The 19,087-nt window shown below is 32.5% G+C and overlaps 1 protein-coding gene across 11 annotated transcripts in view; it reads right to left on the bottom strand.

Moving 5' to 3' along the window:
* PARD3 (par-3 family cell polarity regulator) overlaps positions 1-19,087 on the bottom strand; it is a 756,723-nt gene that overhangs the window by 311,747 nt on the left and 425,889 nt on the right. For all 11 annotated transcript variants that reach the window (XM_044677679.1, XM_044677682.1, XM_044677677.1 and 8 more), the window contains 2 exons: positions 16,117-16,208; positions 11,538-11,621 (listed from right to left, as the gene is read on the bottom strand). In XM_044677679.1, the coding sequence (XP_044533614.1) occupies positions 11,538-11,621; positions 16,117-16,208 (176 nt within the window). The remainder of the gene's footprint in view (positions 1-11,537; positions 11,622-16,116; positions 16,209-19,087) is intronic.

The raw sequence follows: 19,087 nt of genomic DNA on the forward strand, positions 1-19,087 counted from the left end.
ACTCAAGTATTTCAAAACCCCTCATTCATGGTTCTCTTTCTTTGATTATTCTATATATTTCTGCTGTTTTTTTACAGTTTTTAGGTTTAATACCACAAAAGGAAAACACACACACACACACCACAAAATAATTAAATTATTTTGAGGGGGAAACTTCTTCAATCACACAATGTTGGGTATATCTTTTGTCTATCTTTTCTATGTATGTCTTTCCTGTCAGAATAAATGTTCATTGAGGGCATGGATGTTCACTTAGGACTTTTTTTTTTTTTATTCCTAATGGCTAGGAGAGTGTGTGGCTTGCTAAATATCTACTGATTTATTAATAAGAAAATGTCTAGCATATAATAATAGGCATAGCAGGAATCCCAAATCCAAATTACTAAAATGCAAAAAGTATAAGAGTATAAAAGATTGCTAAACGCATAAAAGGATTGTAAAAGATGGAAGAATACAGTGTGTAGAGGCATACGTTCCAGCTAATCCAATATAACTCTTCAATGTAACTAAGGGCAAAAAAAAAATCTATCCACTTATGAGATATTTCTTAAGTATCTGCTTTTTACAAGGCATTGCTTTGCAAGGTTCCTGGGACAAAGCATAAATTTCATTCATTAATACCTGTTGATTAAATGAAAGGCTGCCAGTGAAAAGAGTACCATATGAAGGTAGAAAAGGAGAAGGAAAAAAGAGACACTTTGTGCTCCCATCTACCCTGAGGAAGAAGTGTGCTTTTATCCTTCTGAGGCTTAACTGGCTGTGCAGCAAGTACATATTCCAAATTGATTTTGGCATATAAGTTTATAGAGGTTTCATGTTACTAAGAACACAGAATATGAAGTCAAGAAGACCAAGAACGAAAATTTGGCTCCTCTAAGTAGTAGCTTGCTGATTCAGGAAAGTTCACTTAATTGTCTCTGCCTCAGTTTCCTCATCTTAAAATAGGAATTGTAAACCTTGTATTACCCTATACCTACACCTCAAGATTACTATAAGAATCAGTCTAGATGTTTCAAGAAAGTATTTTGCAAATGGCAAAATATTACATAAATGGGAGCTGACTAGTTTTGCTAAAACAAGTTAAGAGTCCTTAAACCCACAAACACATACAACATAGGAGCAAAACATCCTACATGTCCTCATTATTTTCACTTCAGCCTGAATTAAAATAAAACATTAATATATTCATTTCAGGGTGCATTTATTTTCCTCAATTGTTTTTTTTTGGGGGGGGGAAGTGATTTATGAAGGAGGCTTCTTCACACATGTAAAAAAAAAATCCACCAACAAAAAGCAAACCATTGAGATGCTGAATCTTTGTACTATTTTGGATGCGTAATTAGAAATTTAACTGCTTAGATTATATTAAGGCTTGCACCACTACATTTTTACAAGGTTCATTAGCCTAATTATACACTTAATTAAAACAAACTCAGTCACACATGTTAACATTTTCAATCCTAAATATAAATTACAACCAATGATAAAACTGAAAATAAGTAACAAATGTTTTATTGACATCTAAATTGGCTGAGTTAGTCTGAGTTTTGCTTTGATAATGTAAACTCACCACAACTGCCACCCAGCTGTATGGAAATGATCATAATTTATCTTAATAAAAGCTGACAGAGTATAAACACCACAAATGTCTAAAAGCATAGCTCTGAATAGGCCAGAATGGCATTCAGTAACCACGGAACACTGCACAGAACACTTCACACAGGGAGGTTGAGTAAGTCACTAAATCTGACCACGAACGAATACAGTCACTATTGTATATGACAGTGACTAGAGAAAGGGAAAACTTCAAGGGAATTCTCTAGGAAATGATGGAACAGGGGTTTTCCAAAACCAACCATTACTCAGAAAGAAGACGATGAGTAAGGTGACAAAAAGAGAACTAATACAGAATTTGTTCAGATTAAGCCTTAAAAGACAGAAACTAAAGCTCTTTGATTAAAGAAGGAAATTAGCCTGGATTATATGGAAAACTAGGACACTGGGACTCAGAGACTTGTCCATGATGAGACAATAGGAAGATGACAGAGTAGGAATTCAGAGTACTCTAAATTCAACATTTTGTTTTTTATTGTTTTCCAAAAGTATTTCAAAGCCCCTCATTCATGGTTTTATCTCTGATTATCCTATATCTTCCTGCTGTTGTCTACAGTTTCAAGATTTAATGTAACAAAAAGAAATATAGATTCCCCTTCCCTAAATAGGTATATTGAAGCACAGGTAGACATGGATATGGCTATAGATATAGACAGGTACAGTGTGTGTGTGTGTGTGTGTGTGTGTGTGTGTGTGTGTGTGTGTGTGTTTGTGAAATAGAAAAGCATAGAGAATATTGAAATTCAAATGAAGTCATATCATGGGCCTGAAGATAAGACTATTTGGTTTTTAGCATTTTTTGTTTGTTCTTTTGGTAATGTTTCCTTTTAATATAGTGAGTTAAAAAAAATAAGTTTAAGCCTTTACTGCAACAGAAAAAAACCCAACACTTTTTAAATTAATCATACTTTATTTCAAACCTTTAATGAAGCTTCTCTCTGAACTGTTGGCCATTTCTACCTGTTAATTTATTCTTGATCAAGTCCCTGGGCAAATCAATGTCTTCCTTTATAAGAATCTTAAGATAGTCAACCATTTGGGACTCTGCCACTCAATGTCCAAGTATCACAAAAATATAACATACAAGTAGAAGTACTTCTGCTCCTCTCAAACATTTTAACTATTCTTTTTCAACAAACAGTATACCACTATCTACAAGTAACAAGGCATCCTTATGTAGACAAGTCCAATGACAAACCTAGAAGTCAAAGGTAAATACTTTGTTGCAGAAATCTGTTGATATAAACTCCAAGATCATAAAAAGGATGGCTTTAGATAGAAGGAAGGCTTGTGGCAGATTTTTAACTAGGCTAATAAAGTTAATCTAGTCAAAAGGACTTAAAAAATAGCAAAATGTCATTGGTTGAAAAAGAAGTTCTACAGGATCTGTCACTAAGAATTATATTTAATAAAAGAACATCATTATATAAAATCTGAAATAAAATTGTATCAGTATCGTGGAGCAGTCAAGCTAGAGAAGACCGCTGACAGTGGAGAAAAGAAATGAAAGTCTAACGAGGTAATATAATCCACTTTCCCGTTATTACACAAAATTTCATGAAACTTTTTAACGTCCTACTTTGATGATTTCAATTAATGTTAACTTGAGTTTGAACAAAGAAAGAAGAAGTAAAGTAGCCCCAACTCTACGTAAAAGTGTCCAGCTTGAAGAACAGAGGCAAAGACAGTCAGTTTTAAAAGACAATCGCTTGAACAATTCTTTTGCAACTAAACCACTTTCATCATCTGCAGGGATTAGTTTACTAATAAAATTTTATTTTTAAAAAAATTCACAATTTCTTGTGATTTGTCACTTTTTCTGTTTGGGGAAGATAAATGATGCAGTAGACTTCAGGTTGGGAGTCAGAAAGACCTGTTTTCTAATTTGGCCAAAGACACTTATTAGCTCTATTTGCCTCAATTTGCTCATCTCTAAAATGGGAGTGATCAAATGCCTACATCTCAGGGCTTTTGGGAGGAACAAACAAGATAATACTTGTAAACCTCTTAGCATAAGACATAGTACACTATGCTAAATAAATATAGTTTTTTCATATGATTGATAGCATGGTTCAATGGGGATATGATTGGGAGTGTTGACTTTAAATGATCACTCTATTGCAAATAATGATAATATGGAAATAGGTTTTGGTAAATGATACATGCAAAATCCAGTGGATTTGCTGGTTTGGGAAGGAGGGAGGCAGGAGGGGAGGGAAAGAACATGAAACGTGTAACCATGGAAAAACATCCTAAATCAATCAATTAAATAAAAAAAATTAGAACTCATATAAATAAATGTGGTTATTATTATATACCTATGTAAACATTAGGGGCAAAGCTATGCTTTCCCTATACATTTACAGTGCTATAAGTGTCAGATCATACTAACAGTCTGTGAGTATGTATTGTAATTATTAGTATGTATAGTAATAGTGCACATATATATATATACATATATATATATATATATATATATGGGGAGAGAGAGAGAGAGAGAGAGAGAGAGAGAGAGAGAGAGAGAGAGAGAGAGAGAGAAAGAGAGACCTGAAAAGTATCCTGAAAAGCATATATATATATGCACATATGCTTTTCTGGTCTTCTCTAAAGCATCTTGACACTGCAACTGATGATCTGAATATTTGTTCCAGATAAAACATTGCCTTATTAATTATTTAATCAATTTTTTGATTTATATATAATTGACTTAGTAATTACTCATTAAAATATTAATAAGTAATTGAGGGTGCAGCTAGGTAGAGCTCATGGATATAGCCAGGCATAGAGATGGGATTTTCTGGGTTCAAACCTGGATTCAAACACTTCCCTGCAGTATGACTCTGGACAAGTNAAAAAAAAAAAAAAAAAAAGAGCAAGTTGAGTGGAAATTTAATGTGGCATCTGAAGATATGAATTCAAATCCCAGTTTTGACAAAAATAAGGAGTATAAAGACCTTAGGATGACAAGGGCAAAATATTTCCATAAAATTCTTTATTTTGACACAGTATATTATCTTGGAAAAATTATTTCACCTTTTGGGTCACTCTTTTCTTCATAATCCTATATAACTTCACCTAGATCCTGAAACCTGAGACTAACTTTTCTCATTTAAATATAGGAGGTATTCTTAGGTGCTCAAAGTCACAAAGTAAAGGAGAAGACTGGCACAAGAACCAGGATCATAAGCCTAAAGCTGAAAAAGGAGCATCTAATCCAAACCTCTCACCTTTCAAATGAACTGAGAACCAGGGAGGTGTCACAGTTCAGAGGCAGCATTTGAACCCAAATCCTCTGACTACAAAAGAAAAATACTTTCAATTACACCACACACAATGTTTGCAAGCTACAAGGTAAAAAATGCCCTCTGATTTCAGTTCTAATATTCATACTCAACCTTCCCTGTCTCCATAAAGCAGAGTTCCTCCACATCTTCCTGAAAAGAAGTTCTATTTTATATCTCCATTCATTGTGAATACTAAGTGAGATGCACACACATCCCTGAAGGTAAAGTATTGTAGAAAGAACTACTTAAGATAGTCCTGGAATGCTTTCCCAAATTTCCTCAGCCATATTAAGTTCTTTCCTTTATTAAAAAACCCACTGAAGTCCCAATTAATGGAGCATTCCACTCTTTTCCAGGCCCTGGAGATTATCTCCATTTTTCTTCAACAATAGTACTTACATCCTATAAGTAATAATTTGTCACTTAGCCTATGCTACCTCGAATTTTCATTTAGTTTCATATGATCAGGTCCCAAATCCCTAACAAGACTTTAAGTCCTCAAGAGCAAGGATTGTCTCTTAAAAGTTTTGTATCCCCCAAATAACCCCAAAAATAATACATTTATTGTGATGTCTTATTTATCAGTTTGACTATTCCGCATTCATTTGGCAACTCTCTATGATTCAGTAGACTGTCTTATAGAGTAGTTAGTGTTCCAAAATTCAATCATTAGCCAAGCTGGCAAGAAACTTCTCTGATTTGGATGAATCAGAAGTCTTAAATCTGAACACCATCACTTGGTCTGAGTTTGAAGCCATTCCAGTATGGTAGGACCCCCCAAAGCAAGCATACTGATGATATGGCACTGAACAAAAGCAAGTTCAAATCAGCCACAATGGAACATCAGAGGAGGAGCAGAGAACATACAGAAAGTACTGAAAATATTTACTGATAGCATCCACATTTTCTTCTCAAAAATGGTTTAATTTAATAAAATACAGGTATGCATTTCAACAGAAACATATCTATAACACAGCCTAAGTTTACTATTGAATCAGCAAGTATAAAGGGTGTAGATAAGGAAAGTAGAAGTAGAATTTGATGACTTCCTCGTTTTATTTTGAACTTTCTAAAAACACCATAGATCAGCTATATTAGAAATATCAAATAAATCTTCCAAAGGATGTTAGGAATAACAGTGAGAAGGGATCAGTTGTGGAAAAACAGCATTTATTGTTAAGTAAAACACCTTATAAGAAAGTGATTATTTCAATCCTTTTTCCCTATGTGGTAGATAGCTCCAGGCTCAACCTCCTACAGATAGTACAAGAGAAATGAGGAATGGTAAAAGAAGCTATGCATCAAATTTTGTTCTGTGAACATCTTAGCAAGGAAAAAAAGCTGACTCTTTAAAACAGTATTAAATACTTCTTAGGAATACAAAAATATAAAAACAAAAAAAAAGTAATCCATTGTTGGAGAAGCACAGAAATTAAGTGTAATTAAGGAAGTCCCATAACTAATAAGAATTAGAGAAAAGAATAAATATTCAAGGTATTTGCTTTTAAATACCCAAAAGTAACATCCTAATTTGAGAGTGAGAGCATAAAATACAGAAGCGACTAATAGAGCTGGATGTAGTGGACACATCTATGATCTCTACTACCGGTGAAGGTTTAGGTTTATGGTCTTTTTCGTCTTGAACCATGAGTTCAAGAATTCTGAGCTGTTGTTGGCCTAAAGACAATCTGATGTGTCCTCCATTAAGTCTGGAACACTGCAGTGAGTGCGTAGAAATAAAAGCCATTAGGCTCTTTAAGGAGGAATAAACATCACTAGGTCAGAAAAGTGGAAGAAGTTACAGCTTCCATGATGATCAGTATTAGAAGTGGCCTGTGAGTGGCTATAATACTTCTAATCTGCACAAGGAAGACCAAGTCACAAAAAAAAAAAAAAAAAAAGAAGAAAAGAAAAGAAAAGAAAAGAAAAGAAAAGAAAAGAAAAGAAAAGAAAAGAAAAGAAAAGAAAAGAAAAGAAAAGAAAGAAAAGAAAAGAAGAGAAAAGAAAAGGAAAGGGAAAAGTAGCTGTGTATATAGAAACTGATGAGTAGACTAGACTGTCTCATATTTTAGATGTGGACTTAAAAAGTAAAGGGCCAAGGGAAAAAAGTCCAATGAAAACTTTCATCTTTGAGAAAATTCTCAAAATTGTTTTAAAACTATGTGATACAAGCCTGATCTAAAATTAAAGAAAAGTCACAATATTTAATATTTTATTTAAGAGGTTATCATATTTACTACAAATATACATAACAATGGAAATTAAAAATTAACAATGTTTCCCTGAGAAGATCCTATAAGAATTGTATGAACCTCTTTCTCTCATCTATTCAGCATTCTATCTTGCATTAGGCTCAAGGTCTGGATGGGTAGGTGGGGAGATGGTTTATGTCCCATTCATTTATCACCATATATTTGCATGTAGTTGGGTATTGGACTTTTAGAAAAGTTGTCTCTTTTACCTAGAGGCTTGTTATGGATGACCTTTGAAAAGTACAAGATATAGAATGTTCAATATATGTTGACCATGTTTTGAAAACCTTCAGACTTTTATTGATAATATTTTTCTTAGGTCTTCATGGCTTTCATTAAAATATAGCCAGCAATTAAGAATACTTAGTTAACACTTTTCTCTTAGTTTAAAATTATTTCTAACTTGATTCTCCATTTAAAGAAAATGTTGCTTATCCTTAATTCCAAAGAGGACCAATGATACTATAGGATACTATAGGATGATGATGGCTTGACTTGCAGTGTTACACAAATAATCAGCCTCACTCTCTCTTCCAAAATCACGTAAGTCCAGAGACAAGACAAAAGTCAGAATGACTGGTGATGGTCTGGAATGCAGTGAATAACCATAGCATTTTCAATATTTATACAAGTTCTATGCAGTCCGGAGGACCTGCTTCAGTTGCCTTCTTCATTACTAGAATGAACTGTTCTCCACCTTTTCTGCCAGGGTAAGTCTTTACATGGAGTACACAATTCCCTAACTCATCAATGAGTTTAAAGTTTGTTGGTTATCCTCAACCTGATTTAGACAATTTGCTGAGATTCATTTAAGATGTATAGGGAATTGTGGGAGCCACAGGTGAGAGTTGTGTACAAAGTAGACACCAAAAGTGGATGAGCAGCCTCTGGTGTGAAGGCTTGATAAGTCCATTTTGAGGTTGCTCATCCACTTTTGGTGTCTACCTTTTACACAACTCTCACTTGTGGCTCCCAGAATTCATAGCATGCTCAGTGGCCACAGCTAAATAAAAAAAATTTAAGAAAAAGATGTTAAGAGAATGTCATAATTATGGCTACCTGGTTATTTTAAAATCCAAATCTGTAGATGGCAAAAATATTCCTTTGTTTTATATGGAACCTTGGACATAGTAAGCTGGAGAGTTAGTAGGGAAAGGACAGAATACAATGTTATATTTTACAACTTTGATGGAAAATCAAGATTAAAATTTGAAACCAAATGTGTCTAAAAACAAGGGCCATCATAGACTCTGTCACTTTCACAGGGAAGAAGTAGGAGAAGGTAGGGTAAGAAAAACAAAATGAAAGATTACTTTGTCATGAGAAATAATGGGGAAAAATTTTGAGAAAAATGCAAAGATTTGTACTGAATAAGTATAATCAAAAGAACAAGTTATAGAATGACCACAGTAATATAATTAAGAATAACAGCAAAACAACCAAATTTAGTTCAGTCTGGTCAATCTATTTCTTCACACACAAACACCCCCATTTATTTGAAATAAGGAACTATGGATGATGGAATGCTACATATTCTATAAAACATGCATGTTCAATTGGTTGAATTCTCTTAGCTGTATTTTATGTTGTTGCTAAAAGTAAAGGTTTAAGGAAGAAATACATGTTTAGCAAGTTATTAAATATAAGGTATATCAGTAAAACTGACAAACAAAAGGAAGTAGAGTCACTCCATATCTATTGGTTATCAATAATGCCTGGCTAATAAGGTCTACAAAGAGGTCAAATGTGTTAGGTCAAAGACATTTTGGCATTTGTGACCTATTTTCTTTTACTCTAGAAATCATGATGACATGTTAAGATTTTGACAGAAACCCTACTTTCATTTGGGGTATCCTTTGCATACAACACAATGATTCTCCTACAGTTTGACTAAGAGGTATGTTTCTTACTTCCTTTGATAGTCCCCACTGTCTATAACCTTAAGGATTTTGTAAACCCAAGAAAAAATGATCATAATATCAGCAAAAATAGAAATGAGTTTTTATTTTTAAAAAGTATGATATAATTTGAAAGTAACAAGTAATAAATATTTTATCTTTAATATTAATGTTAATTAATATTAATATATTTAATAGGAAATTGAAAACAGAAACAGAAATGGGTTAAGAATTGTTCTCATATAGTTTTGATTCTAAATAAAAATCATCTTTTTTATTACTTCTCAAATGGGCAGTTCAAAATTCAAATTATACTCTTTAGTTCTGCCAAAGGGTTACTTGAAATTATGAATCATAATTTTGGCTCACACTAAGACAATGTGTTGGGCAGATAGAACAGTATTTAGCACTGTAAAATCCTTGTTTGGGTCTGGCACATGCTGACTTAATTTAGATGGGATATTTAAGATTAGAAATAATTTGTTTTACTAGTTGGTGTGGTCAAATGAAGATTAGACAAGCTGCTTTTTCCTTTCCAGTGATCAGCATTAAATTTATTTTATTCATGAAAGAAACAGAAATATTAAAGCATCATTGCAAACAATAGGAGAAATATAAGGGAAAGTATTTGAACAAATTCTGGCCTAAAGTTAGGAGAGATTTCTTAAGAGATTAATCAATATCCCTCAAAGGTTTAAAAAAAACCAAACAAACCAGATTTCTTGTATTATACCGCTCAAAGCAGTTACTACATTAAAAATATTACAGTATCAAAATACCTTCTCCATTCTCCATTATTTCCAGGAAAATGTGCTATTTCTATCTAGTATATCTAAACTAGAGGTTCAAGAGCCAGCAAGTCAACTCTACTACAAAATTATATGATACATTCTATTTACCAAATGACTAAAAATTATATTTACCATGTCAAATATATTACATCAAGAAACCACAGTAATTTTTCAGAAATATTTTTAATTTTTTAAAAGTAATTATGAAGTATATATGAGAATGAATTATATGAATATTATGACCATTTGTCCTTGATGGTTCAGCTCTTTTCTACAAAACCTCTGATACTATTTTTATTTTCATTACCAGACAACAAATTAAGCTATAGTCCTCAAATCTCAGAAGTAGTTAAAGTGATCTTAGTTTTCTTCTGGGGTAGGAAGCAGAGGAAGAATAGGAAATTAAGGGAAAAAATTTTATACAATAAGCTATAAATTATATTTCTTTTATGTAATATCTAATAATAGCTAGCATTTATAAAGCAATTTAAGGTTTGCAAAGTGCTTTTACTCATTAACTCATTTGATCCTCATACCAACTCTGGGGGGATAAGAGCTATTATTATCCCCATTTTTAAGATAAGGAAACTGAGGCTGGGAGAGGTTAAGTGACTCGCTGAGGTTCCCAGGGCTAATACATGTCTTGAGGCAGAATTTAAATTCAGATGTTGCTAACACTAAGTTCAAGATTCAACACCCTGCACTATTGACCTGCCTTATTTATTTATAGAAATGACACATTTTCTTTCTCTTGGGAGCTGGAGTGGGCCAAAGCAAAACACACTAAACTTAAATCAGTCAAAAAGTTTCAATTGTCGGAATTGAGGTTGCTCCCCTGATGAAAGACTCCTACAGGGCAAAGTTACATTATGTTTCACTGACTTCATAATATCCATCTAGCACAGAATATTAACCAAAATTTTGACGAAAATTTTTAAAGAATTTAAACTCAAGTTTGTTCAGTGGAAAATGCTGTGAACATTGAGACACAATTTGGAGTGATTCTTAAAAAAAAAAACATGAAGATAAACATACACTAAATGCCTAGTATTTGACAATTTCTTGAATTTATTTTTCAATAAGAAATCAGGTAATAGACATTAAATAGAGATGTATTAAATTGTGAGATAGGAAGTGAAAGTTGATCATAGAGTAAATTTCATGTGATACTAAGGACAATAATAACATAAATGATTTAATTTTTAATCCTAAAATTAATTATAGGAAATATGTAGAAAAAAAGAAAACTTGAATAAATTTAACAGATATTTAACCTACTTATAGGGATACTTTAGGGAAAAGAGTTTTTTATTGATTTAATTCATCTAGATAATTGTCTAATTTTTTTTATTTCACTTTGCCAATCCAGCTAGAGTTCTGATTTTTACATGCATTGCCAAATTAGCAGAGAATATTCTATCAGCCATGTAGAATGTTTTGTAAATTGCAATGAACAATAAATTCATTAGGATTATTTGAATGAAATGCATGATGAACTTGTATATCTGCAAATCATCCTTCTATCAGTCTAAATGCATTCTCTAATTACAATGTACCTATAGAAATGGATTATCAGTGGTTACAAACTTTAATTGGTTAATATTAAGAACATGCTAAACCAAGTCCAAACATTTCAGTGAAAACTAAGAGAAAACACTTCATGTTATGATTCAATTAAAATCCTACACAATACATTACCTTCCGCCTCGAGCACTGAAAGGCACTACATGGATTCCCAGAGGCCCTCCATCGTTGGAGACTTCTACGAGCTTTACCATATCACTGTGAGACAATGATGAATGAGGGAACATGAACATGTACTGTAAACAAACCAAAAAAAAAAAAAAAAACGAAAACGGAAAAAAAACCACAAAACCAAGAAAGGAAAAAAAAAAAAAAAGAAAAGAAAAGAAAGCCACAATACAACAAAGATACCCACCAAACACACAACATCAATATTCCAGAACGTGAGCAATGGTGATGAAGTTAACAGTAAACACTACATACCTGAATATTAGTCTGATGGCATGAAAGAAGAGCAATCATCAGAAATAACTACAGAAAATAATACCAACCTAATATTTCTGATGGATTTCAGCCTGTCCAGGAATAATGAAAGAAATTACACTGCCCTGGACCAACAGTGTATTCCCTCTAACCTCATCAGTAAACTAAAGTGGTTACTTAAAACAATTTAAAAAACTATTTAGAATTTTTTAAAGACTTTATCTCCCATATTATTCCTACACCTATTAATTTTTCAACAGGAAATAATAAAACAAATTTATTTCTTATAAAGCCACTGATTAATTGGGCTACCTCATATTTATCTCTGAAATATTTTCTTAGTCTATCATATAAAGAAGCTTTAGTGTTGCTTTTTGGATTTACATTTTGAGCAAGAATAGGGAAAGGAATAGGACATTTGTTATCACTTATATAAGGTTTACTCTCTCTCTACCAATGCATTTTAACACCTCTTGCAGGTTATGGCTTTCGGGAGTTAGTTGGAGCCCTTAGTGGTTAAGTGATTTGCTCAAGGACACACAGGTAGAGTGCACTTATCAAGGGTAAGACCTGCACCTACCTCTCCCTAAAGTGACTGATGACTCTATCCATTATCCCATTACATCACTCAGCTATAGAGTGATAGCAATAACATTTATATGGGGCACCTAGTTGGCTTAGTAAATTAAGAGGCAGGTCTAGAGATGGAAGTTCCTGGGGTTTAAATGTCACCTTAGACACTTTCTGTCTGTGTGATCCTGGGCACATAACTTAACCTCCATTGCCTAACCCTTACCATTCTTCTACCTTGGAAACAATGCACAGTATTGCTTCTAAGATGGAAGGTAAGGGTTTAAAAAAATATTTTGAAATGCTTGAAATTGTACAAAAGCAGTTTCTCTAAAATGGTCTCATGAAGCATTCATTTAATTTTTAATTTACCCATTTATAGATAAAATAATTGAAATTTGAGTGATTTCCCTGTGATTATATACCATAAAAACAATTATTTGAACCCATGCCTAAGACTCCTACTAACACAATACTGCTGCCACTAGTTAGACAAATTTTAGGGGTAAATAAACAAAGATTCTGATGACACAAAATGATGATCTTTATTGGGTTTATCATGTTCCCCTGGCTCCTTTAAGGGAACCTTCAGGGTTCTTTATTATTTCCTCTTGGGTCTCAGTGTCCTTTCTTTCATTATCTCACAAATTCATATGACTTCAATGTCATTTCTATGTAATTGACTCCCCAATTTTTCTGCTCCACCAACCTCTTCTGATAGCTCTAGATATATTTTCTATTTGCCTCCTGGGTATCACCTTCCAAATATTGTATACTATATTCCAAATAACTTATTCCATTTGGAATTTATCATGATTACACTTAAAATAATAGTGTCCTTTAAAGTCTCTATTCCTGTTTAAAAATACCGCTGTCCTTCCATTATCTCTAACTCAAAACATTTAAATACTTGTTGACTCTCTATGTTTCTTCATAACAAAAAAGAAGATATATCGGAACAGAAAGGATTAGACTCAAAAACTGATTTGTTTCTGAGATGAATGTAATGTGGCATCACTTTAGATAGCCAGTCTTTACTTATATTTTTTTCATATTATGCTTCATTTCAAAAAAATTGAACTAGTCTTTGTTTATTGTTTCTCCAATTTGATTCACACCAACACTGTATCTGGAATGAATCTTCCCTCTCTTCTCCTAATTCAACTCTTTTAAACTCAGTTCAAGAGGCAAGTCAGATCCTCCTTTCTCCATAAATACTTCCATTTCCTCTTAATAATATCACCTGGAGGTGAAAGTGCTCTCTTTTCTCTTAAATTTGTGAATTTTTTTCCACCACAACACAATGGCAACTAAACAGATGTATTGGTAGTATCCACATTAAAATTTGGGGTGAACTTTGCATTGAGTAACTATGTTAGGTTTATTATTTAATACCTATTGGTTCTCAGATAAGTCCCAGTATTTCTAGGGCTGATTCCATTTCTGGTTCTGGCTATTTGATAATATTAATATTTAAGCCATTTAGCCTAAAAATGCATATAAGCTTCATTATAAGCTTTAATTCATTAGGGAAGAAAAAATGTGGGACTTTTCTGTAATGCTTATTAGATCATTCATTCTCTTTTTGAAGTTTGTTTGCATTTGTCACTTCAATTTCTTTATATCTTTCCCTATGAAGACTTTTTTTCCAATTAATGTTATAAAGGGGACCCCTAAGTGATAACTACTTTTAAAACTAAATTCAAAATGAAAGGTTATGAGAAAATATTTTATCTAAATTAAAATGATTACTTAATGAAAACTAATATGGTATTAATTTGTATTCATAGAAGTATAACATGAAGAAAAATGAGGATGAGGGTCAAACCATACTACATTCTAATCGGGCATGTGAAATATGATGTCTAGGTAGTAAAGTTAGTAATAAGACTTGAAGTCAAACCACATGAGGAGGCTTGTGGTTTTTAGTCAGAAAAGTATATGACTAAAGAGGGACAAGATGAGTATCTTTAAATATTTTAATAGCTGTTTTACAGAATTTTTGGCCATAGCAAACTCAACCAAAGACTATATGCATATAAAAGTATTTTGATTTGCATTGGGGGATACAGTGTCTATGAGCATGAAATGAGACATTCAAAGTACTGAAGTTAAAATCATGTAGATTTGAACTCCAACTTTATCTGTTTGGCTCCCCAAGAAACAACCCAAATCAATGGCTAGAAGTTGCAGGGAAACAAATTTCATTTTCAAAAATGTGAAAGACTTTTTAAAAAATTATTAAGAACAAGTAGTAGAGAATTAAATCAGATCATTGACTATAACGGATTCTTACAATGGATGATTTCATGTATTTGGCAATGATCATTCGATTTAGCAATAGATTTTTAAAATTTAAATTTCCCTTTTTAATTTCCACTCTTTCTAAAATTTAAAGTCTTGAGGTTACAACTTACAATATATGAACTGTATACTGACATTGTAAGCATATTGATATAATAAAAAGTAGTATGTGATTTAAGTATGCATTTGAATATTTACATTATTTATAAGAAGTATATGGAAATCATTAAATTCATGTTCCATTTATAAAGATTGAAACACACAAGATTTGCTTTTTACACTAAACCAAATAATTAGTTTAAAAATTTGCAGTTTATTTATATACATATATAATATTTAGTATTTTTTATGAATAACACTAATTATTTTTATTTTAAACCCTTACCTTCCATCTTAGAAGAGTGGTAAAGGTTAGGCAAAGGAGGTTAAGTGACTTGGCCAGGGTCACACAGCTAGGATGTATCTGGGCCAGATTCTCAATCCACTGAGCCATCTAGCTGCCTCCGAATTATCCTAATTCTTAAAACCAAGGATTAAATCTAAAAGGCTTTAAATAGTATTAATTAGATATATGTTGTAATTGATTTCCTACAGGTTAGTTTGATTCCTAGAAAACTCAGTTTTCTTCAATAGATAGTAACAGATATCATTATATAATCACTATTTAGTCAACTTTATTGTTTTTGGTGACTATTGTGTTATGAACCTGATTCTTAACCTTAATATACATTTTCTTTGAAAAAAATCATCCAATCTTTCCTATTATTTTTGTAGTAAAATGTGTTTATACATAAGACATTTTGATTGTCTTAGGACTAAATAATTAATATGATAGTTTCTGTTGGCTTAATCATTACCTTCTGATTGTTCCAACCACTATATCTACAGATATAGCAATTCTTGAACAGAAGCCATTTGGGAGGTAGAAGGAAGGATTCAAGCTAGATCATTAATTGTATTATAGCTTTCACGTGTTATATTACAATAATTATATATTCAATGGCTTTTACACATTTTAACGTAAAAGTAAGAAAAAGGATACAATTATAACAAAATGGCATCAAATCAATTTAGAATAAGATATATGTCAATGACACAACTCCAAAGCAATACTATTATTGTATGTTAATAAAAAATGTTTGTCAAGATATAAAGATTATGTATCTCTAAAGACTACATATATCTGAATTTTCATGTATCTTATGCTATATTCAATTCACATTTTTGATACTGAGAGAAAACTAAGAAAACTATAAACAAATAATGGGCTTTAAGAAAATGAATGATTCATCAATTTCTTATAAAACTCAATAAATCCCAACCAACACTTTTGGCATGTAATATTCTGGTATTAATGATGCTAGATTTTATACAGTTAATGGCATTAGTCACTTACTCGAGGGAAAGATTAGTGGTATTCTCCAAACCAGTATCAGCATGTCCAACTGGTTCTACACGGCTATTGTCCTCCTCCGTTCCATCTTCATCCTAGAAAGACAAATGCATTGGAGATTTACCACTCGATAATATGCATGAATTCTATGATTCACAGTTTGAACCCCACAAAATCTTAACTCAGTAAGTACTAGCAGGATATCTGAACAGTATATCAGGACAAACTGACCTTTAATAATAAAATGGGGATAATTTTCTGCCTTGCAAAAATGAGAAACCTATTCTAAATCCAAATGGTCATCCTACTGAATTCCAAATGAACTTCACACTTTCCATAATAGCTAGGTAGAAAGACTGTTCAATACATTAATTGTCCTAGAATTATTCAGATTCTGAGAAATTTTATTAGTCAAGCTCTTCACTCAATCAATACCACATTGGAAAGAGAGGGATGATAACTATTAAATAAGCAAAAATGAACTATTCACAAGAAAAAAAAATTCTGCCTAGGTTTCCTGAAACGTAAAATAGAGGCAATAATGATATTAGCACCTACTTGACAGAGTTTATTGACAGAATCCAATGTGATAAGATTTGTAAAGTGCTTAGCAAAGTACCTGGTAAATATGGAGTCCCAGGCACTGTGCCAAACTATTTAAATGTTAGCTGTTGTTGTTTTTGTTTAATGGATTAATGATAAGATATCCCATGTGATTTGTGACAATAACTAGAAAATATTCACTTTTCAAAATATAACATGCAACAGAACTCTGTTGTACAGGTGAGACAGGTTGTGAAGATAATTATATATAATTGATTTGTTCTATTTCCAGGGAAACTTAAAGTGGAAACACACACACATGTATATACTTCCTGGACTTATTTTTAATGTAAGGATTGAGAACTTATTTTCAAATTTACATCTACATAATTTAAACTACCTCCAAAAGGAATAGCACTCTATTGTTTAATGCAAATTTATACATTTAATTATGCATGTGATCAAAGTGATGTTAAAAGGAATGAGCTCGGAAGAAGAAATTTGTATGCTATCAATTGAGACATCAATCAACAAAATAAGGGAGGGGTTATGAGTTCAGTATAGTGTCAAACAATATATTAAATTATGGAAGAGATATTAAAGCCAGGCAGAGGCAGTTGGTAATGTCCAATTGACATTTACTGAGAATCTTTAAAAAAAAAAAAAAAGATGTACAAAAGAAGTTTTTCTAAGAATTGTTGATATGCAATATGTCCCCCTCTGGCAGGGTGGGCTCCACATGAAGCCAATCCCTTTGAAGACTGATGATCCTGTGTTTTGAGAGGCTCTAATATGCACTTTTAAGTCATCTGTCTCATTTAAGCAGCACACAAGCAATACATTTCAAAGGTTAACCAGCGTCTTGAACCTGCCTTAGAATGACATTATGAATATAAACAAGAACTCTAAATATGAAGGGGAAAGCAGAGTTGTTTATACAGCAGATGTAGAAGGAGGTTCAGCAAGTTGAAAAAATTTAACAGGTTACATTATAATCCATTTATCCCAGAAACATTATTAGCAAACATGTAAGCATTTTCTGCAATAGCCTTTGAACCAGATGAAACTCCAATGGGTCACTGAAGAAATAGCAATAAAAATGAAATGTTCAAATTATTGTGATTGAGTGATGAGTGATCATTTATTGATATGCTATGCCCACATCTAATATCAGGCTCCTGTGGGCTGGTAGTGTATGATTCCACATGTCTAAGTAGGGTATTCAATTGGGTAACTTAACATTTACTAGCCTGAGGTTGAGCTGCAGTTGCTATGAGAACCAGAACTCTGAATTTCCTGACTTTGGGATGTGTAAATAGCATTCAGCCTGACTGCTTGCTTTACTGGGCTGTCTGGCACTTAGGATTTTTTTTTTTTTAAGAGAGATGTGACTGAACATGTAGTAACTTATAGCAAGGGGGATCTATTTAAGCCCAGTTTCTTTACATTTTCCTTGTTGGTCTTGACCCATAATTAATTGGTACAAGAAGCTCTTGATGAGGAAAGAGACCCCACTTCCTGACAAGTAAGTTGCTCACCCATCATATCTATAGATAGCACAGTATACAGAGTCTCAAGCCTGGAATTAATTAGATCTCAGTTCTAATCCAGCTTTGGAGACTTACTAGTTGGACTCCAGGCAAGATGTTTAATCCTCGTTTGTCTCAATTTCCACATCTGTAAAATGAGGGATAATAATAACACCTTCCCCTCTTGGTTATATTGAGGATCAAGTGAGATCACTGTAAAACACTTAGCACTTAAATGTTATATAAATGTTGGTTATTACTATTATTTTTTGTTCATGTCATTTTTCTCAATCTACTTACTTCACTTTGCTTTAGTGTACATAAATCTTTCCACACCACAGTAATTAGTAATTAATTCCAAAGTAATCATATTCACTATTTTGTACAATATAATAATATTCTATTGTATTCATATACCAGAATTTATTTAGCCATTCCAATTATTACTATTATTGTTGTTATTATAATTATGTGACTTCACATATAATCATCTAAGTTCTATAAAATCAGGATTCTACCAGCCTCCAGAGGTATATAATGATCTTTCATTTTTTGTAATAAATTTTATTACTATCTTTTGACTTTGTGTCAATGTTTCCCACTTTATCCCTCTCTTCGAGTTCTCAAAAAACTATTCCTTATTATAAAGAATAAGTAAAGAATATCGAACAGTAAAGAGCAAGGAAAAGGAAAAAATACCAAGCTAACTAAGCCTGTTGCTACATGCAGTGTTTCACATTCACGTACCCCGACATCTACAATGAAGTCGGGGGGGGGACATCTCATATTTCTATTTCAGGGACCAGACTTGATTATTATAATTTCACATCATACAAATTCAATTTTGTTTTTATCTTCTTCCTATTTTCATTGCTGTATACTTTATGTATTTTTTTCCCCTG

Source organism: Gracilinanus agilis, chromosome 5 (assembly GCF_016433145.1).
Source record: "Gracilinanus agilis isolate LMUSP501 chromosome 5, AgileGrace, whole genome shotgun sequence".
Taxonomy (NCBI): domain Eukaryota; kingdom Metazoa; phylum Chordata; class Mammalia; order Didelphimorphia; family Didelphidae; genus Gracilinanus; species Gracilinanus agilis.